The 22,213-nt window shown below is 40.5% G+C and overlaps 1 protein-coding gene across 2 annotated transcripts in view; it reads left to right on the plus strand.

Annotated features, from left to right (window-relative positions):
* MSH2 (mutS homolog 2) overlaps positions 1 to 22,213 on the plus strand; it is a 95,055-nt gene that overhangs the window by 43,012 nt on the left and 29,830 nt on the right. For both annotated transcript variants that reach the window (XM_037895870.2, XM_037895871.2), the window contains exons 7-8: positions 5,655 to 5,854; positions 16,366 to 16,475. In XM_037895870.2, the coding sequence (XP_037751798.1) occupies positions 5,655 to 5,854; positions 16,366 to 16,475 (310 nt within the window). The remainder of the gene's footprint in view (positions 1 to 5,654; positions 5,855 to 16,365; positions 16,476 to 22,213) is intronic.

Raw genomic sequence — 22,213 nt, forward strand, 5'->3', positions numbered from 1 at the left:
TGCAAGGAGCCGCATATTAACTTCTGAAGAGCCGCACGCATCTCCGGAGCCACAGGTTGCCCACCCCTGCTGTTTAGTATCTGTATTAGCCGCTATCAGACAGGATATTGGACTACATGGACCTTTGGTCTGATCCAGTCTGGGGTATCCTATGTTCCGAAGAGTAATTCAAGTAGGAGAAAAGTCATGTAGCATTGTGTAGTGGTTTATAACATGGGCATGTTTTCACTTGTGACACTGTAGGATAAAATAGCCAAATTAGTTTTCAGTTTTGACTTAAGCAGGAACTTTTTACCTCTTGTAAAAGGACAGATTAATGTATCCATCTCATACCCTCACTTGTATCCTTAACGGTGGTTTTTATGAAGAAAAGCTCAGCATTAAGCTAAAGCTGAGACAGCTTCCAGATTAATGCATATGAAAATGTTTATTTTGAGTTCTGTCTACTCAAACTTTATCATTATAGCACAGAGGTGGGCAAACTACGGTCTGTGGGCCGCTCCTGCCCGGCCCCTGAGCCCCCGCAGCCTCACTCACTGCACCGCCGGTGCAATGCTCTGGGCGGTGCAGCGGGGCTGCAGAGCCCAGCCTGATCCAGTGCTCTGTGCTGCACGGTAAGGGAGCAGGTCGGGTTGGATAAAGGTCATGGGAGTTGGGGGGGGGGTGGTCAGGGAATGGACAGGGGTTGGGGCAGTCAGAGGGTGGGGATTAGGGGGGTTGCATGGGGGCAGGGGTCCCTGGGGGGTCAGTCAGGAAGGAGGGGGGGCAGAATGGGGTGGTGGTGGGCAGTCAGGGGCAGGAGTCCCGGGGGGCAGAATGGGTGCAGCAGTCCCGGGGGGGCAGAATGGGTGCAGGAGTCCCAGGGGGGCAGTCAGGAATGAGAGGAGGGATTGGATGGGGCGGGGGGGGGGAGGAGTCGGGGCAGAGGTTCCAGGGGCGGTCAGGGGACAGAGAGAAGGGGTGGTTGGATGGGGCAGGGCCCCCCGGTTGGGGGAGGGCCGCCTGTCAGGGAACAGGGGGGGCTGGATGGGGCAGGAGTCCCCGGGGGGGCTGTCAGGGGGCGAGAAGTGGGGGGGAGGGATAAGGGGGAGGGCTGGCCCACACCCCCCTCCCCTAACTGGTCCTCCATACAATTTTTGAAACCCAGTGCAGGCCAAAAAGTTTGCCCGACCCTGTTATAGCAAGTCAGGTTAATTCTTAGAGTAGTGACAGATTTAACAGAGAGACCTTAATGGCTCCCAGTCTACTTCCCACTGTCTCTGGCTATGTGCTTCAGTTTTTAACGTGGGTGGGTGGGTGGGTGGGGAAATGACCATGTAATTAACTGGTTTATTTCTAAATAAAAAACGTGAACGAACTTCTCCCGACACACCCCTTTCCAGGATATCTAAGAGCTTGTCCTCATTTAAAATCTAGTGGCCTAGATCTAAAGTCATTGCAAATTTATGAAGAGTAATAGTTGAGTCAAGAAATAGAAATGAAGGTTAAGATGTATTCCTTAAAATGGCTTGTTGATTTTGTTCAGTATAACACTTTGGCTTTATAGGAACACTCTGGATAGAACGCTTCGTACTGCACACAAATATCTGCATTGAAATCTTCAAATATAAAAATTAGCGATGTCAAGTGATAAATATTAATCATAAAAAGAAAAGGAGTACTAGTGGCACCTTAAAGACTAACCAATTTATTTGAGCATGAGCTTTCGTTAGTCTCTAAGGTGCCACAAGTACTCCTTTTCTTTTTGTGAATACAGACTAACACGGCTGTTACTCTGAAACCAAATATTAATCATGCGATTAAAAAAGTTAATCGCAATTAATTGCATGATTAATCACGCTGTTAAGCAATGATAGAATACCATTTATTTACATATTTTTGGATGTTTTCTACATTTTCAAATATATTGATTTCAGTTACCACACAATACAAAGTGTACAGTCCTCACTTTATATTTATTGTTGATGACATATTTGCACTGTAAAAACAAAATAAATTGTATTTTTCAGTTCACCTAATACAAATACTGTAGTGCAATCTCTTTATCATGAAAGTTGAACTTACAAATGTAGAATTATGTACAAAAATACCCTGCATTCAATAAAACAATGTAAAACTTTAGAGCCTACAAGTCCAGTCAGTCCTACTTCTTGTTCAGCCAATCACTCAGAGATAATGCTGCCTGCTTCTTCTTTACAATGTGACCTGAAAGCGAGAACAGGTGTTCGCATGACACTGTAGCTGGCATCACAAGATATTTACATGCTAAATGTGCTAAAGATTCATGTCCCTTCATGCTTCACCCACCATTCCAGAGGACATGCATCCATGCTGATGATGGGTTCTGCTCAATAACAATCCAAAGCAGTGTGAACTGACACATGTTCATTTTCATCATCTGAGTCAGATGCCACCAGCAGAAGGCTGATTTTCTTTTTTGGTGGTTCGGATTCTGTAGTTTCTGCATCGGGGTGTTGCTCTTCATAGCCCTGGTCTACACTGGAGGGATCAATCTAAGTTACGCAACTTTAGCTATGTGAATAATGTAGCTGAAGTCTACGTACTTAGACCTACTCACCGCAGTGTCTTCACTGCGGTGAGTCGACTGCTGCCGCTCTCCTGTCGACTCCGTCTGCTCCTCTCGTGGCAGTGGAGTACAGGAGTTGACGGGAGAGCGCTCGGGGATCGATTTATCGTGTCTAGACTAGATGCTATAAATCGACCCCTGCTGGATCAATCGCTGCCCACTGATCCGGCGGGTAGTATAGACATACCCTAAGACTTCTGAAAGCATGCTCCATACCTCGTCCCTCTCGGATTTTGGATGGCACTTCAAATTCTTAAATCCTGGGTCAAGTACTGTAGCTATGTTTAGAAATCTCACATTGATATCTTCTTTGCATTTTGTCAAATTTGTAGTGAAAGTGTTCTTAAAACTAACAACGTGCTGTGTCATCATCCGAGACTGCTATAACATGAAATATATGGCAGAATGGCAGGTAAAACAGAGCAGGACACACACAGTTCTCCCCCAAGGAGTTCAATCACAAATTTAATTAACACATTTTTTTAACGAGTGTCTTCCACATGGAAGCATGTCCTCTGGAATGATGGCTGAAGCACGTGGAACTTACGAATCTTTAGCTCATCTGGGACATAAATATCTTGCAATGCCAGCTACAATAGTGCCATGCGAATGTCTGTTCTCACTTTCAGTTGACATTGTAATTAAGTGGGCAGCATTATCTCCGGTAAATATAAACAAATGTTTCTCTTAGCGATTGGTTGAACAAGAAGTAGGACTGAGTGGAGTTGTAGGCTTTAAAGTTTTACATTGTTTTGTTTTTGACTGCAGTTATGTAACAAAAAACCCCTATATTTGTAAGTTACACATTCATGACAGAGAGATTCCACTACAGTACTTGTATGAGGTGAATTGAAAAATCGTATTTCTTTTATCATTTTTACAGTGCAAATATTTGTAATAAAAATATAAAGTGGGCTCTACAACACAGAATACAAAGTGTACAATTGAAATTGATACATTTGAAAATGTAGAAAAACATCCAAAAATATTTAATACATTTCAATTGGTATTCTATTGTTTAACAGTGTGATTAATCATGATTAATTTTTTGAGTTAATCGCGTGAGTTAACTGCGATTAATCGACAGCCCTAGTAAACACCTATATTCCCTGGACCTTGGGTTTTCCAGCAGCTCTTGCTCCAGAAGCTAAGCTTTATTTAAGAAAGTGACGTTTCTAATACTGCTAGCTGCAAAGATATCTATTAATGTGTAATTCAAACCATTATAGTCTGTTGCAAGCCTGCAAAGCAATAGCAGTAATACAGTGAAAGTTCTGTTTCTTTCTCCTCCCACGTGCCTCCTAAAGCAGTACTAATGCTGAAGTCTAGTCACTGGCCACTTACATGTTGATATGATTTAACAAGAAGCTAGGACAACTGTGTTATGTTTCAATAGCGGGTCCCTATAAGTAGTTCAACTCTCTCCTCTTTATGTAATTATAAATAAAACGTTACATAGCTCAAACATATTAGAGCAAAGAATTATACCTAACATTATTAATGTGACCAATGAATAGTTCAGTGTACAGGGAGGAAAAATAGTTTTTTTTCATTGCAAATGCAAGAATATACAAAGTATGGAAAGATGTCAACGGGGAGTGACAAGTACTACAGTAAAAACTATTCTCAAAAGGAACTCATAGATACTATATTACCTTGTGTAGAAAAATATAACTCAGTACTCCATCACTTGTCATGAAGATGGCAGAACCTCTACTGTGGCTTTACAGCCCATTAAGAATATTTTACATATTTTTACAAAATTTCAAAAAAGGGGGGAAAAAAGGAGGACGAGCTGGTTTTTGGAATTTCATTTTCTTGTTCCCAGATATTGTGCTGATAAAAGAGGATGGAAAACGCTTAGTTACCTTGCTGATTTTCCAACGGTCTTGTATGAGTACATGTTAATTGGTCACAGTTTAAATGAAGACTACTGTGACAGTAACAAACTTGTCAGTGGACATGCTAACTTTACACAGTTAAAGTGTGTGTCAGACTAAAATTCTTTTTATGTGAATGCAGTTAAGCTATTATGAAATTAAATCGCCAAAAAAACAGCTCTTTTGCAGATTAAGGTTCTGTAAACTCTTTGAAACACTGACAGTAATTTGGGAAAGTAAATAATGTTGGTTGAGTAATTAAACTACAAAGGTGAAGTTAGTAATGATCTTCCAGTTGCTCTCCATTTTAATTTAACTGAAAAGGATTTTCCAAAAAGGAGATTGTATCTTTGTTTTACTGCTTTGTTTTATAAAGAAGGCTTAAGTTTTGTTTTGTGTTCAAAGTGGCTTTTCCCCTGCTTATTAGAAATATTAGGAATGGCAAGTCTTGTCTTCCCTAGTTTTGCTGGAGGACTACTTTTGTGTTTTTGTGGGAGTAAGGGTTGATCTCAGGTGTATTGTGAGCTTTCTCACCTTTATTGCAGAGGGGGAATCATAGGACAGGAAGGGACCATGAGAGGTCATCTAGTCCAGTCCCCTGCCCTCATGGCAGGACTAAGTATTATCTAGGCCATCCCTGACATGTGTTTGTCTAACCTGCTCTTAAAAATATCCAATGATGGAGATTCTACAACCTCATTGGGGGATTTATTCTACTGCTTAACCACCCTGACAGGAAGTTTTTCCTGATGTCCAACCTAAACCGCCGTTGCTACAATTTAAGCCCATTGCTGATTGTCCTATCCTCAGAGGTTAATGAGAACAATTCTTTTTCCTCCTCGTTGTAAAGACCTTTTATGTACATGAAAAACTGTTATGTTCAAGGGTGTTTGAACTTCTAAAGAGATCCCCTTTTTCAAACATTTACTAGATATTGAATTGTACTTTTTTTTTTTAAGCAGTTCGGACTAAAAAAAAAAAAAACTCACTTGCTTAGCCTTGTCTTATGTAATGTCATAATTTCACTAGTTCTTCTGCCACCAAAAGAGTGTTGGTATTGGGTGTAACTAAACTAAAAGAGCCTTCTACACTTCCATTTTTGCAGTTCAGTAAAGCTTTCCATTATGACCTACTAATAACAAAGGCTTGCCAATTTGCAATAATTCTTCTTTTCATCTTTTATGTAGGTTAAATTTGGTTGAGGCCTTTGTGGTAGACACAGAGCTACGGCAGTGCCTTCAAGAAGAGCTTCTACGTCGTTTTCCAGATCTCAACCGGCTAGCCAAGAAATTTCAAAGACAAGTAGCAACCCTGCAGGACTGTTACCGAATGTATCAAGCTATTAACCAACTACCTAATGTTGTACAAGCACTGGAAAAACATGAAGGTAACATGCCTCCCGCCTCTTTTTTTTTACATGTTTTATGTCTTGTGACATACTGATACTGGCAAGAAGTAGAGAATGGATTTCAAAAGATGACTGTGGTAGCCTGTTTTGATGAAGGGAGTAAAACTGAAAGGGAACTTGAAGTGTGTTATAATTCTAGAACATCAGAGATACTTTTCAGATGAATTTAGCAAGTGAATAGAAAATAAAATGTCTCAAATGGTGTAGTATCCCTTTTGCAAAAACGCTTTATAACTGATAGGTAGCCAAGATGGAAAGTTCAATCCTGTCTGCTAGGGAGAAATATCCCATAAGCCCTAAAAATAAATAAAAGAATGTAAGTTTTCTTCTTTGAAAGTAACGCTGTAGTTAATTTATTGTTGACTTTTTTGAAGGAAATATTTTAGTTGTAGAATACAGTAACTCTTTAATAGTCTGTGTTTAAATCCAAAAATCAGCTTCCCAGGAACTGAAAATGTTAGTGGAATAACTGGTAACACTTTTTCTTTTTTTTCCTGCTTTCTGTTAAAAATTAGTGAGGCAACATGGTAAAGCTTTCCCACATCTTAAGGCAATAACAGCTGGGTAGGCAGTCTCTGATTTTTATTAGAATGGAATCTTTTATTACTTCAGGCAGAAAATATGGCTACTTATAGGGCATAATGAATAAGACAAAAATTAAATTGAGTATTTCTATCTGATTTTAGCTGAAGGTGTTCAGTACCCATAAACAAAAATAGGTTTCTCTTTCTTGATAAATTGTAGTACTGTGTGAAAAGGGAAGGAGAATACCATAAAATAAAGTATATTGTCACAATTGTGGAAAATGGGCTTCCAGATATGAGCCTAGCATGCAGTGTAAAATGTAATCCATTGTAAACCTCTGTACGAGCGTAGAAAATCCATATTGCTACTAAAAAATTAAAATTTGATTATATAGACCACCATATATAAAGGTAGGTTTTGGCTCAGAATCTCACTAAAAATGTCCTTGTTACGGAACAAGGCCTTACAAAATGGTGGTAAAGTCCTTGTAATGTGTATATTTATGCATACTGTAGAGGTGAAAGAGGTGTTTTGTTTTTCAGAAATGCTGAACACCAAGTAATTTTATCCCCAAAATTACTAAAAATCTGTAGTCTGGAAAAAGGAGAAATAGTGGGCCAAATCTTAATTGCCTCTATTGATGCCAGTTAAGGGATGTGGCCCCAACTGTTTTAATCTCCTGGAGGTCTTACCATGCCTTATGGGATACCATGACTAAGACAAGTAAAATGCTCACAGTTATTAAGTGAGTATTTTAATAAAGAAAGGAATAAAACCAAAACACAAGTAAGCAGTAAACAGTGGGTCCAGAAGAGTTACAATTTTTCCTGTATGTCTCTCTGTAGAGAATTTTTAACAGAGATTACACCTTTGAGTGGGTCTGCCCTGGTGGGGACATCCTTCTCTAGGTAAATTTAAGACCACAGTATATTATTCCACAAATCAGTTGTGAGTCCTATCTTAGTTTATCTTAGAAAACAGTTGACAGAAAGCAAAGTTTCCTAGGAGTTCCTTTAATTAGCTTGAATATCTCATTTAATAAAGTAAAATAAGCAACCAAAAACAAGCATCTGAGCTATTACTCTCCAAGTAATATGTGTATGAAAGTAACTGTTTTTACCAAATTTTAGGAGATACTTAGACAAGTTTGTAATAAACTAAAATTACCATAATAAATTATATTTTTTATTAATAAAATTATTTTTGATCAAAATTTAGGCTTCTTATCCCCCACAGTACACGCACAGATTAAATTGGGGGCGGGGGGAATAGTGCATGATCTCTTCTACAAGGTCTGTCCACAACCCAAGTACTGCCAAAACTAGATACTGGATTTGTGGTCTTGGCCCCCTCTGGCAAAGATCTTTGTTTCACTTAAAGCATGTGTGTGTTAAGATGAACAAGTAATGCTTGTTAACTTGTTTTAAAATAATATTAAGCAAATTTAAAACTCTGCTAACTTCACGTCAGTTTAGATTGTATTTAGTTTACACCCCGTAACCAGATTTTTCCTCTAAATTAGAGGCGCTGTACTTGAGCCTTATATTCACTTGCAAGATACTGTAGCAAAATATACTCTCAATGTACTATGCAAGAACTAAAAATGGAACTAAATATTGTTCAGCACTATCCAGCCTAAAACTGTTGCTCTGGCTGAATTTACCCATGGTGGTGCCACCTCTTCCAGGCTCTTCAGGCACTTACTCCTTATTCTAAGGATTTATTCCCACCTCTGGGTGTAACCTCAAAGTCAATGTTGACCTTACTTAGCAGCCTGCACTTGCCCTTTCTCCCTGGGATGGAGTGTGCCTTTGCCTAGACTATCTGTCAGATGTAGCTTTCATCCGCTTTGAATACTGTAGTTCTGTGCATTCTGTCACTGTTTTATTTTTGTTTTTCACTATTGGCTTTTTCTCTGAATCAACAGTATTACTCTGACATCATTACAGGTGAAAATCCATACATATGAAATGAACTGAGGAGCAAATTATATGGCAAACTCCCATATCTACCAAAACAACAAGGAGTCCAGTGGCACCTTAAAGACTAACCGATTTATTAGGGCATAAGCTTTTGTGGGCTATAACCCACTGCATCGGATGTATGGAGTGAAAATTACAGATGAGGGCATTATTATACTGACACATGAAGAGAAGGGAGTTGCCTCACAAGTGGAGAACCAGTGTTGACTGGGCCAATTCGATCAGGGTGGATGTAGTCCACTCCCAATAATAGATGAGGAGAGGTCAATTCCAGGAGAGGCAAAGCTGCTTTTGTAATGAGCCAGCCACTCCCAGTCCCTATTCAGGCCCAAATTAATGGTGTTAAATTTGCAAATGAATTTTAGTTCTGCTGTTTCTCTTTGAAGTCTGTTTCTGAAGTTTTTTTGTTAAAGTATAGCTACTTTTAAATCTGTTATAGAATGTCCAGGAAGATTGAAGTGTTCTCCTACTGGCTTTTGTATGTTACCATTCCTGATGTCTGATTTGTGTCCATTTATTCTTTTACGTAGGGACTGTCTGGTTTGGCCAATGTACATGGCAGAGGGGCATTGTTGGTACATGGTGGCATATATCACATTAGTAGATGTGCAGGTGAATGATGGTGTGGTTGGGTCCTATGATGGTGTCACTAGGGGAGATATGAGGACAGAGAAAGCAATGAGGTTTGCTACAGGGATTGGTTCCTGTGTTAGTGTTTCTGTGGTGTGGTGTGTAGTTGCTGGTGAGTATTTGCTTCAGGTTGGGGGGCTGTCTGTAAGCGAGGACTGGCCTGCCTCCCAAGGTCTGGAAGAGTGAGGGATCGTTTTCCAGGATAGGTTGTAGATCATTGATAATGTGCTGGAGAGGTTTTAGCTGGGGGCTGTACGTGATGGCCAGTGGTGTTCTGTTGTTTTTCCTTGTTGGGCCTGTCCTGTAGTAGGTGATTTCTGGGTACCCGTCTCTCTCTGTCAATCTGTTTCCTCACTTCCCCAGGTGGGTATTGTAGTTTTAAGAATGCTTGATGAAGATCTTATAGGTGTTTGTCTCTGAGGGATTGGAGCAAATTTGGTTGTATTTTAGGGCTTGGCTGTAGACAGTGGATCCTGTGATGTGTCCTGGATGGAAGCTGGCATGTAGGTAAGTATAGCAGTCAGTAGGTTTCCAGTATAGGGTGGTGGTTATGTGGCCATCACTTATTTGCACTGTAGTGTCCAGGAAGTGGATCTCTTGTGTGGACTGGTCCAGGCTGAGGTTGATGGTGGGATGGAAATTGTTGAAATCATGGTGGAATTCCTCAAGGGCTTCTTTTCCATGGGTCCAGATGATGATGATGTCCTCAATGTAGCGCAAGTAGAGTAGGGGCATTAGGGGACGAGAGCTGAGGAAGCGTTGTTCTAAGTTAGCCATAAAAATGTTGGCATACTGTGCGGCCATGTGAGTACCCATAGCAGTGCCGCTGACTTGAAGGTATAAGTTGTCCCCAAATCTGAAATGGTTGTGGGTGAGGACAAAGTCACAAAGCTCAGCCACCAGGTGTGCTGTGGCCTCATCAAGGATACTGTTCCTGACAGCTTGTAGTCCATCTTCATGTGGAATATTGGTGTAAAGAACTTCTACCTCCATGGTGGCCAGGATGTTGTTTTCAGGAAGATCACCAATGCATTGTAGTTTCCTCAGGAAGTCGGTGGTGTCTCAAAGATAGCTAAGAGTGCTGGTAGTATAGAGTCTGAGGAGAGAGTCCAAATAGCCAGATAATCCTGCTGTAAGAGTGTCGATGCCTGAGATGATTGTGCAAAAAGTTTCTGATTGTTTTATATGAGAGTGACAGCCATAGGATATTGCATTTATTTGCAGCATACCTAAATGATCATTTGTAGTAGGTGACCTTTTTCTAATTTTTCTCACTACTCGGCTGCCCTTGCTGAAAAATATTGGTATGGGCCTAATGATTGCGGATAGGTGTGATTTTGTTATGATGTTGTCATTCAGTCTTGATCTGATTATTTTCCTATCCATTTGTTTGTTGAGACCGGAAGAGCTTTTAACTCAGTTTCTGGTAAGTTTGAGAATCTGACAAGTTTCAGGACTTTGTTTCCTGATTAATGATTCTTGGGAAGTGTATCAACCATACCATTAAGTTGGCATCAGTGACTACTTTTCCCTGGAGGATTTCTTTATATTGCTGGTCTTACTTTTATGAATTATGTAAGTTATTAGTATAAATGCTGTTTCTAGCAGCAAAAAATTTAATTTCATAATATTTCAAGATTTGAGATGCAAAGTGCTCTTACCTTTCAACTTTCTGTGTAGTAATGCATTATTTTTAATTTTGAGTTAATAGGTATAATAAAACCTTTTACTATAGTAAATTGAAAATCGTGGCAATCGTGAAATTGTAGTTTAATTTAAAAAGATGAGAGCAGAGGTGGGTGTTGCAATGGGTTAATTCCTTTCCTTTTCACCTTTGGAGATGTTATAGGTCAATTCTTCTCTTCCTCTGTATGTGCACAGCTTACTTACTTTAATAACAATGGGAATTACATGCAGAGAATATGTTGATAGGGTGATAAAATGAATGGCCTTTGAAATGAAGCTGTAAATGCAACACTGTGACAAATGGAGTTTAATTTGGAGCTTCTTGATAAAGCTTAAAGAAAAGGAGTATTTGTGGCACCTTAGAGACTAACAAATTTTTTTGAGCATAAGCTTTCGTGAGCTACAGCTCACTTCACCAGATTCTATCACTGATTCATTAATATGGTGCATTATGCGTATAAAGCAGTGATTCTCAAACTTTTGTACTGATGACCCCTTTCAAATAGCAAGCCTCTAAGTGCGACCCCCCCCCCTTATAAATTAAAAGCACTTTTAAAAATATATTTAACACCATTATAAATGCTGGATGCAAGGCGGGGTTTGCGGTGGAGGCTGGCAGCTCATGACCCCCCCATGTAATAACCTCGCGACCCCCAGTTTGAGAACCCCTGATATAAAGAGTGTGTATATGAAAACTCAGTGTTCACTGTGTCTTAAGCCTTGTATCACCATGCCTTAGATTTAAGTAACAAAACTAGAATGAAAATGAATTTTCATTTAAACTAATTTTAAAAGTATCTGTTTTGATATGATTCATATGCAAAAGAAATCCAGTATTTTCTTAATCTTAAATTTGACTTTTTTTGTGAATTTATATATTTTTTGCATTTAGACTTTTGGAAAACATGTTCATCTAAATTCATTATTTAAGTTGTATCATTAAACTTTCTTCATTCTTTTAAAGAAGGTGAATTTTTACTGTTACTTAATTACTATAATTTATCAAGTAGTCAGGTATATATGAGATTATTGCACTGTATGTGCCCCAGCTCTGTTAATCAGTGCATGAAAAACTGATGAGTCCACTTTCAGGGAAGAGAAATTATTTGACTCTATTTATCTAATCCCTGCCACCTCCTTAGTGCAGCCCGTTTTTCCAAATTAGTTCAGGTTTGTCTTCCGAGTTTTCTCTTACATATTAGATTTTTTTTTTTAATCACAATTCATGTTCCTTCAGCTCTTGGGAATGAGAAACGTAATTGCCTCCATATTAGTCATACTGTAGATGGACTGGAATTTGTGACTTTGCAATGTCACATAAATCCACAATTTTAAACTCCGCACCTGAAATAGTAGCACACTTCATACTTCCAATTTATTGGTACGTATTTCTTTTCTCTGTTCTGCTGTGCTCCCTTGCATTGTTCTTCAAAGTTATTTTCCAGAGACTCGTTTGATTTAAAATGACTGTCTTCCGTTTCGGCAGCTTCAGCAGTCTGCTAATGAAAGGATTTAATCTTTTACTCAGGAATAGATATTGATCAATTTTTTAAATCAAAAAAATTTAAGCAAAAATAAATCCAGAAGAGAAAAGGAGAACAAAAAACTCAGTTTTCCCTCAGTCAGTTATGAAACTCTAGGATTGAAAGCAGAATAGCTTAATCTGAGCCCATTCTATTCTTGGCCTGCCAGTGAGAGTTGTGTTAGTGTTGGTACTTGATGTAGCCGTATGTACACTGAGACCAACAACTTATGTTGCTTAGCCCATTAAATAGCCTTCAGATGGAAATGACAGGTCACAATGTACTTGATATAGAATAAAGAAAAGGAGGACTTGTGGCACCTTAGAGACGAACAAATTTATTTGAGCATAACCTTTCGTGAGCTACAGCTCACTTCATTGGATGCATTCGATGAAGTGAGCTGTAGCTCACGAAAGCTTATGCTCAAATAAATTTGTTAGTCTCTAAGATGCCACAAGTCCTCCTTTTCTTTTTGCGAATACAGACTAACACGGCTGCTACTCTGAAACTTGATATAGAATGGAGTTCGTGATTTAGGATTGAAAGGCTCTATAATGCTGATAGTGATCACCTGAACTGTCTAGTCCCTTAGCTTGTGCATTTTTTAGCCTTTGCTGGCCTGGGTTGGGGGAGAGTCTTTATATTTAAAAAAAAAAAAAAAAAAAAGTGTTAAACACGACTTGGCACCTAGATTACACAATGTCTAACTCCTTTTTAAAAAAGTATAAGAAGCAAATATTTACTACTGCTTCAAAGACTTGTGCATTATTAAATAATACAATTTGTGAAAAAGGTTAGGATGACATTCTAGCATTTTGAAACCTAGACCATTTAAAATTTTGGCATGTTTTAAGCAGAATCCTGACAGTGAAGGTCTGCAGAGCTCATCAAGTTAACAGAAAATGGTGAGAACTTTGCTGATGTTCACCTTCCTGCTTCAGCATGTGCTTTGTGATGCTAAAATCCAGCAGTCTTTTGGAGCCTGAGAATATTTTTGGAATAGTAACTTTTAAGAAAAGTTCCCCTGCAGGTTGAGGAGCCTGATGGTCATAGCTTTCCCTTTGCAAGTCCTGCACTACTGAGCACTGGAGATGCATGGAGGCAGAAAACTCAGGGATTGGAGTGCACTAAGACACTGTCTACTATCTCAGTTCATGCCACTTTTATAGGCAGAAGTAGATGCAGAGAATATGCTCCCATTTTTCCTTACTGGAAGTGAGCTGCTGCTGCTGTTCTGCACTGTGCACCAGTTTGGAGGAGGGAGGGGAATTAAAAGGAAAACTTCAGGTAAGTCTTGAAGATAATTTCTGTAGACAATTCCCAGGGAGGTCTCCAAGTCACGGATCAAATACAATTCAGTATACAAAATCAATAAATCCTTAGATGCACTCCATTATGCTAAAAGCTGTCCAACACCTAATGGGATCTGGAGTGTTCAAACCAGGGGACAAACACTGAAGAAGTGTATATGTTTCTTCCCCCAGTATGGTTCCAAAGAAATCAGGAGATGAGAGAGTGGTGTTGAGTTTTATGGAAATGAAATAATTTACCTTTCCAGATACCTGAGGACAAAAAGATGGGTTGTGGTTCATGTCAGTTCATACCTAAAAAAACTTAAAAATAAATAAATAATTTTTAAAAAAAATCCAGATTCTAGAATTGAGAGAGAGGGCATCAAAACAGAGCCAGTAGCCCACTCTTTTCAAATGGAGGGTGTTCCAGTCAAGTGTTTCAGATGTTGGCAACTGGAGTACTATTGTAGGGGAGGGATGATTGTGGATAAACATGTCCTAGACCTAGACCATTTAGGCAGTAGTCAGTTACTTCTCAGTGGTTAATATTGGTGAGGTGAGGCGTGAGTGTGAAAGTGAAATGGAGGGGAAGAGACAAGGGTTTCTCTAAATAGGTTGGTAAGGAAATGGGAAGTTCTGGTAATAGCCAGTACATAGTACTATCTTTACATGTTAATGCAGAGGGCAAACTATGGCCTGCGGGCCACATCCGGCCCGCGGGACCCTCCTGCCTGGCCCCTGAGCTCCCGGTCCGGGAGGCGAGCCCCTGACCCCTCCTCTACTGTTCCCCCCTCCCCTGCAGCCTCAGCTCACTGCACTGCTGGCGCAATGCTCTGGGCAGCGTGGCTGCGAGCTCTTGGGACAGCGCAGCTGCAGAGCCGCGGCCTGACCCAGCACTCTGTGCTGTGTGGTGGTGTGGCTGGCTCCAGCCCGGCGGCACGGCTGCCTGTCCTGGTGCTCTGGGCGGCAAGGCTATAGCGCCGCCAGCAGCCAGTGCTCCAGGCAGCGTGGTAAGGGGGCGGGGGGAGGTGGATAGAGGGGAGAGGAGTTTGGGGTGGTGGTCAGGGGGAGGGGGTGTGGATAGGGGTTGGGGCGGTCAGAGGGCAGGGAACAGGGGGGTTGAATGGTGGCAGGAGTCTCGGGAGGGGCAGTCAGGAAGGAGAGGGGGGGTTGGATGGGGAAGCGGGGGGCAGTCAGGGGACAGGGAGAAGGGGTGGTTGGATGGGGCAGGGGTCTCGGGGGGGGGGCAGTCAGGAATCAGAGATGGGGTTGGATGAGGCGGAGGGGGGCAGTCAGGGGCATGGGTTCTGGGGACGGTCAGGGGACAGGGAACAGGGGGTTGGATGGGGCAGGAGTCCCGGGGCGGCCGTTGGGACGAGAAGCAGGGGGGGGTCGGATGGGGGTGGGGACCGGGCCACGCCTGGCTGTTTGGGGAGGCAGTCTCCCCTAACCGGCCCTCCATACAATTTCAGAAACCTGATGCGGCCCTCAGGCCGAAAAGTTTGCCCGCCTCTGTGTTAATGCATTGAGGTTACTTGTGAACATGAAAGGTGTAGATTATGTTCAGAAGTAAACCTCATAATTCTATACTTAATCAGCTGCTGCAGTGTTACAGCCTTTGATTCATTTTGAAGAATTCTATGATAATTCATATTATTAGTAATACTGATGTAAGTTTAGCTGCTGTGATAAAATTATACCTCATGGTTGCAAAAATGTAAACATTTATTTACTGATATGAAGTGTTTGCAGTTGGCTATTGTATAGGCTCACAGTTGCAGCTCAGAAAATATGCTGGTTTCACAGAACAATAAATGTCTGCAAGTGCTAACAATAAATCTGGAGTCTTATGTTTTTGTTTTTCATTGCTTGTGGATTATATCGTACGTTGAAAATTTTCTATACGCTTTTGTGTGAGATGTGGAATCTTCTCGTATGACTATTGTATTCAGTGTTAGGTCATGTATACAGGACATACATATAGAAAAATAGATTATATGTTTTACAATTCAGGTTTTTTTAATGTTTAATGAATTGGCTTCCCATTTGAAATTAGTATTAGCAGATGTAAAGATCTGATGCAGAGTGGTGAAGAAGAGATATTTTAACAGTATTTCCCAGTGATGCCCAAGGTCTGAGTTACAACTTGTAATGTCAGAAGTTTCCTAACTTGTGGGATTTTATTTTTTATACAAATAATTCACATGGGGCAAAGATAATAGAAGTTTTCAAATAATTTCAATTAATACATCTTAAAAATTGGTAACTCTAGAGGTTAAAATCTCATCGAAAGCAGTTTTCAAATTTCTGCACCCCCCAACAACGCTGCGTTGTATTGAGATGGCTGATGATCACTTTGTTACCTATACTATGCAGCACTCAATGCAGTTTATTTAGATCACTTTGGATATGAATGAAGTGCATGTAATAGCACCAAATGATTCTCTAGAGCATTGGTTCTCTACCTATTTACCATTGTGGGCCACATATGGAGCTGTCTGTGTTACGTGGGCCACATCCACACAATATATATATATATACACTACCTGTATGGCCCTGAGGATGTCGCATGGGCCGCAGCTATGTGCTGACTGGGCCGCAAGCAGGCTGTAGGTTGAGAACCACTTGTCTAGTGAGAGGCAAATGGTTAGTTTCCATCCTAGGAATGAGGTAGATAAGCTAAAAATAGGAAGAATTTCTGAAGTAAGTGCAGTCTGTGAAATAACTGTTGTCACATCTCAGTGAAAACTGACAACTCATTAGTTGTGTACTGGTGCTATTTTGCTTCAGGCTGGTAAGTTCAACTGAATATTTAGAGAAATAATGGCTATCACATTTTTTTTCTTTGACAGGAGCACACCAGATGTTGTTGCTGGCAGTATTTGTAATGCCTCTCAACGATCTCAACTCTGACTTCTCCAAGTTTCAGGAAATGATAGAAACAACTTTAGACATGAACAAGGTATGGGATAGTACCAGGGGGCAGCCGTGTTAGTCTGTATCCACAAAAACAACAAGGAGTCCAGTGGCACCTTAAAGACTAACAGATTTATTTGAGCATAAGCTTTTGTGGGTAAAAACCTCAGAACTGCAGCCGGAGGAAGCTCCCGGAGGTGGAGGTGAGTCTGATCTTCCACGTGCTCCTGGGAGTGTCCCAACCAGAGGCTCCTAGCTGCTAGTCCCCACAGGTTGGGGAGGGACAGGACTTGCTCTTCTCCTGCACAGCCCCTTTCAGGGCGGGGAGATCAGACCTGCTTCTGGGTACCTCCACAGGCAGCAGGAAGCTCCACAGCTGGGCAGCAGCCCCAGAGCTTCCTGGAGCTGGCGGAGGTTCCCGGAGGTGGAGGTGGATCTGATCTCCCCCTTGCTACTGAGAACACCCCATCCAGGGGCTCTTAGCTGCTAGTCTTGGCCTCACTTCTGCACTGCCTCTAGAAGTGGATCTGAACTCCCCATCGAGAGCGCCTGTGCAGGGGATGGACAAGTCCTGTCCCACCCCAGCGCGGACTAGGAGCGAGGAGCCCCCGGCTGGGGTGCTCCCAGTAACACGGGGAGATTGGATTTCATGGGGAAGGGAATATTTAACGGTACGTAATAAATTTTTCATGGCTATGAAATTGGTAGGGCTCTGGAGATGACGTAGAGGTTTTTCATTGAACTCAAATAATAGGAAAATGCTGGAAGAATTGCAAACTGGGGTTTTGGAAATAAAATATAAAATGTTTAAATAAACCACTTTATTGCATGAATGTGCTTACTTGCTTGAAATCCAAAGCCTGCAGCATTGCTTCTCATCCTCAGAGCAATAGCCAGCAAGAGTGTAAAGATCAATTTAAAAAAGTTAGAAATTTCTTTCTTTCCATTATAAAAACACTTTCACCCTAAATTCACGCAGATGAGAATATTTCCAGGGGTAACTACTCCAGCCAGGTAACATGGCACACTTGAGCAAGCTGTACAAGAACTTTTTTCAAGTGGAATAGCTGATTATATAAAGTCTGTTTTTTAGAAAAGTTTACACAGCTGTGTTTCCATACTCATATGTGGCGGATTGCCAGGTTGATCTGCCTACACTTCCATTTAATTTGTTTTTGTTTTATATTTTGCAGTGGTAGTGTAACTTTCCAAACTGAAGCTAGTTTACTTATTTTTAGTTCCCTGTTCAAGTTTCCAGCAGCTTATTCAGAGGCAGTGGTTGGTTACTTCCCAAATTAAAGATATATTAGAGGGGTTTGAACTTGTAAACATGACTAAATAGATTTTGGTTCACCCCATCTGATCCATATATGTTCCTTTAAATAGTTATAGAAACATGTTTCTCTGCTTCCTGAACTAGTGCTTAATTTCTGCAAAAAAAAAATTCCCACCGAAGATATATTCTTCTGCTAAATTGTGTACAGATGCTACTTTGGGTGACTAGAGCTATTCTGATGCTATACATTCAAATTCCTGCTTCTGATTTAGCATTTGTTAGGGTTTTAGATGCGCAATTTCTCTAAAATAAAGCTACCTAAATCTTCTGTTGATAGTATTACAAGTTACTTAGATTGTAAGCTCTTCTGGCACAGTAGAGTCCTCGTCCATAAATTGGGCTGCTAGGTGCTACAAATAATAAATACATGCTTGCACATGGGAGCCTATCCTAAATACTGAGGTTGAGATTTTCAAAACTATATAAGAAATTTGTCATTCAAGTTAATGGGGGATTTTGTCTAAATCCCCTGAAATGCTTTGAAAATTTACCTCTGGTATTCAAAGTACCAAGGCTAGTATGGGAGAGAATAACTGAATTTGTATTTTGTGTATTGGAACAAATTTTGAAAGAGAAAATAGCTAAGGACAAAGACGTAAATGGTAATTGGGATAAAATACAACATGGTTTTACAAAAGGTAGAATCATGCAAGACCAGCCTGACCTCCTTTTTTGAGAAGATAATTGATTTTTTAGACAAACAAAATGCAATAGATCTAATCTACCTGGATTTCAATAACACATTTGATACAGTTCCACATGGGAAATTATTATTTAAATTGGAGAAGATGGGGATTAATATGAGAATTGAAAGGTGGATAAGGAACTGGTTAAAGGGGAGACTACAACAGGTCATACTGAAAGGTGAACTGTCAGGCTGGAGGGAGGTTACTAGTAGAGTTCCTCAGGGATCAGTCTTGAGGGATCAAACTTATTTAACATTTTATTAATGACCTTGGCACAAAAAGTGGGAGGGTACTAATAAAATTTGCAGATGACACAAATTTGGGAGGCATTGCCAATACAGAGGAGGACCGGAATATCATACAAGAAGATTTGACATCCTTGAAAACTGGAGAAATGGGATGAAGTTTAGTACTGCAAAGTGCAAGGTCATGCACTTAAGGACTAACAACAAGAAGTTTTGCTGTCAGTTGGAAGAGACAGGAGGAGGAGAAAGATCTAGTATTGGCTGGTCACAGGATGACTGAGCTGCCAGTGTGATGTGGTTGTGAAAAAGGCTAATGCAGTCCTAGGATGTATGCAAGGTATTTCCAGTAGGGACAGGGGAGTGTTAGTACCATTATGCAAGGCACTGGTGAGACCTCATCTAGAATACTGTGTGCAGTTCTGGTCTCCAATCTTTAAGAAAGATGTATTTAAACTGGAAGAGGTGCAGAGAAGGGCCACTAGGATGATCAAAGGAACAGAAAACCTATCTTATGAGAGAAGACTCAAAGAGCTTGGCTTTTTTAGCTTAACCAAAAGAAGGCTGAGGGGACATACGATTGCTCTCTATAAATACATCAGAGGGATAAATACTAGGGCGGGAGGAGAGGAATTATTTAAATTAAGTGCCAGTGTGGACACAAGAACAAATGCATATAAACTGGCCATCAGCAAGTTTAGTCTTGAAATTAGACAAAGGTTTGTAACCCTCACAGGAGTGAACTTCTGGAAGACCCTACCAAGGGGAGCAGTGGGGCAAAAAACCTAACTGACTTCAGGCCGGAGACTAAGTTTATGGAGGGGATGGTATGGTGAGGCTGCCTACAATGGCATATAGCTGATACATGACTTCTAGCAGCAAATATCTCCAGTGGCTGGTGATGGGACACTAGATGGGAAGAGTTACTGTTAAGATAATTCTCTCCCTGTTGTCTAGCTGGTAGGTCTTGCCCACATGCTCAGAGTTTAACTGATCACCATATTTGGGGTTGGAAAGGAATTTCCCCCTAGATCAGATTGGCAGACACCCTGGCAGTTTTTCATCTTCCTCCGCAGCGTGGACCATGGTGTCACTTGCAGGTTTAAACTAGTGTAAATGGTGGATTCTCTGTAACTTAAGTCTTTAAATCATGATTTGAGGACTTCAGTAACTCAGCCAGAGGTTATGGATCTATTGTAGGAGCAGCTGGGTAAGGTTCTGTGGCCTTCAGCATGCAGGAGGTCAGAGTAAATGATCATCATGGTCCCTTCTGGCCTTAAAGTCTATGAATCTATGAATATTCATAACTCTTATGGACTCTTGTGGAATGTTGTATGTGAGGACATATCTGGAAGAGACATATCTGTAAGCCCCTGCCTGTGCCACTCTGTCTCATGTCTTATACTTAGATTGTAAGTCCCTTGGGGCAGGGACCATTGTGTTTGTACAACATGGCACAGTGGGGTCCTGGTTCATGACTAGGGTCCAAAGGCACTATGGTAATGCAAATAATAAATAAAGCAAATGTTTTACTCTAGTAATAGGATATGTATTTTAATTGTTTTGAAGTCAAATAAAATACAAATGACAAATTGACAATACTGACAGAAAAAAAATGACTGGTAAAGCCGCATTAATAAATGGGTGTTGATTAATGATCAGTCTTTGAGACTGTAGTGTCCAGCAAATGTTCGGTCTCTTTATGCCCACAACATCAGGACGATTATCCATATCATGAGAATGAAAGACTGTAAGAACACATGACAGTGACATCAGAAACATTCACAAATAACTACCCAACTGTTTTATTAATAATTTTGTTATGCAGCTAAACAGTGCCACAAGCACTGAAATATGACAGCAGATAGAAACAATGCAAAGTGTTTAACCCTATAACTGCTATCGCTCACATCTGCTGCCCAGGAACCCCAGAGTGTCAGTCATTACTTTCTCCTCATCGTCTGTAGTGGTCGTCCTAGCGTCTCCTGGTGCGTTCCCCATCCCCACTTCCACCCCCGCACATAGGTTAGGCAATATCTTTTATCCTGAGTTACCCTACTAAGGTTGTATACGGTTTCCATCCCCTTTTTCCTTATCCATACTTCCACACCCCACTAATTTAGGGATCTCCCATTTCTCTTTGGCTGTAGGCCCTGTGTTGCAACATTGGTTAATGTTTTGTATTCCACCTCTATATCCTAAATATACTTTACCTTCTATTCTTGGGTATATTGGAAATGCACAGTTCATTCACTAATATCAAAATTGCAGTAAGATTATCACCTCTTGAGCAACTGTATAAGCAAAAGAAGGAAGTTAACAAGTTTCTGCCATGCATTTGGCTTTAAAGATCGTTGCAATTCTGACTTTCTGAAGAGGCCAATGAAGTTTTCCTAAATGGTATTAAATATTGATGTTTGTCCTGTAGCCTGAATACTGTATGACTTCTACATCTGTTTACTGACCAGTAATTGTCAATAACAATTGTTCTGCATTTCTTAAGTCACTTGTCCGTGGATGGACATATAAATAACTACCTTCTGAAACTGTTTTTCCACAGAGACTTGTGTGGAACCACTAATTGGCACTTGTGAAGTGTTTCTAAATCCCATAGTTTTGGTGCTGTCAGTGAACCTGTTCCAGGGCTCGTAATTCTAGCATGTGACCAGTTCATGATACTTTTCTCTACTGCTGTAATGTGAAGTACCCGTAGCATTATTTGATTGAATCAAGTGTGCATCGCTAATATGTTGCCTCTGTGGCAAATAATTGATCCAGATATAAAAGTTAACTTTCCTTCCCAGCATAGAGAAGCTTTTTCTTATGAAGAAAAAAAACAACCTGTATTAACTTTTGTTAAACTGTTACATAAGTTCATTGTAGGATACCATAGATCACAGGTCTAAGATTTTTGGCAAAACTTTCTATTTTATGTCAGATCACTGAGGAAGACTTGAAAGATGCAATTCAATAAAGACGAGTGCAAAGTACTTCACTTAGGAAGGAAAAATCAAATGCACAATTATAAAATGGAGAATAGCTAGATGGTAGTACTACTGGAGAGGATCTGGGTGTTACAATGAATCACAAAATAAATGAGTCAAGTGTGATGCTGTTGCAAAAAAGGCTTGTATTCTGGAATACGTTAACGGGAATGTTGTATGTAAGACACAGGGCGCAATTGTCCTCAGCTGGAGTACTGTGTCCAGTTCTGAGCTCCATACTTCAGGAAAAATGCAGTCAAACTGGAAAGAATCCTGAGGAGAGCAACAGAAATGGTTTTAAAAAAGGTCAGTTTTTCAAATCTTATGAGGTAAGGTTCAGAAAAGTGAACATGTTTAGTCTTCAGAAAAAAAGACTGAGTGGGAGGGACTTGATAAGTCTTCAGATATGTTAAGGGCTGTTACTAATAGTTTGGTGATCAATTGTTCTCCATGTTCACTGAAGGTAGTACAAGAAATATTGGCTTTAGTCTGCAGCAAGCAAGATTTAAGTTGGACGTTAAGAAAAGCTTTCTAAC

This window comes from Chelonia mydas, chromosome 3 (assembly GCF_015237465.2).
Source record: "Chelonia mydas isolate rCheMyd1 chromosome 3, rCheMyd1.pri.v2, whole genome shotgun sequence".
NCBI lineage: Eukaryota > Metazoa > Chordata > Testudines > Cheloniidae > Chelonia > Chelonia mydas.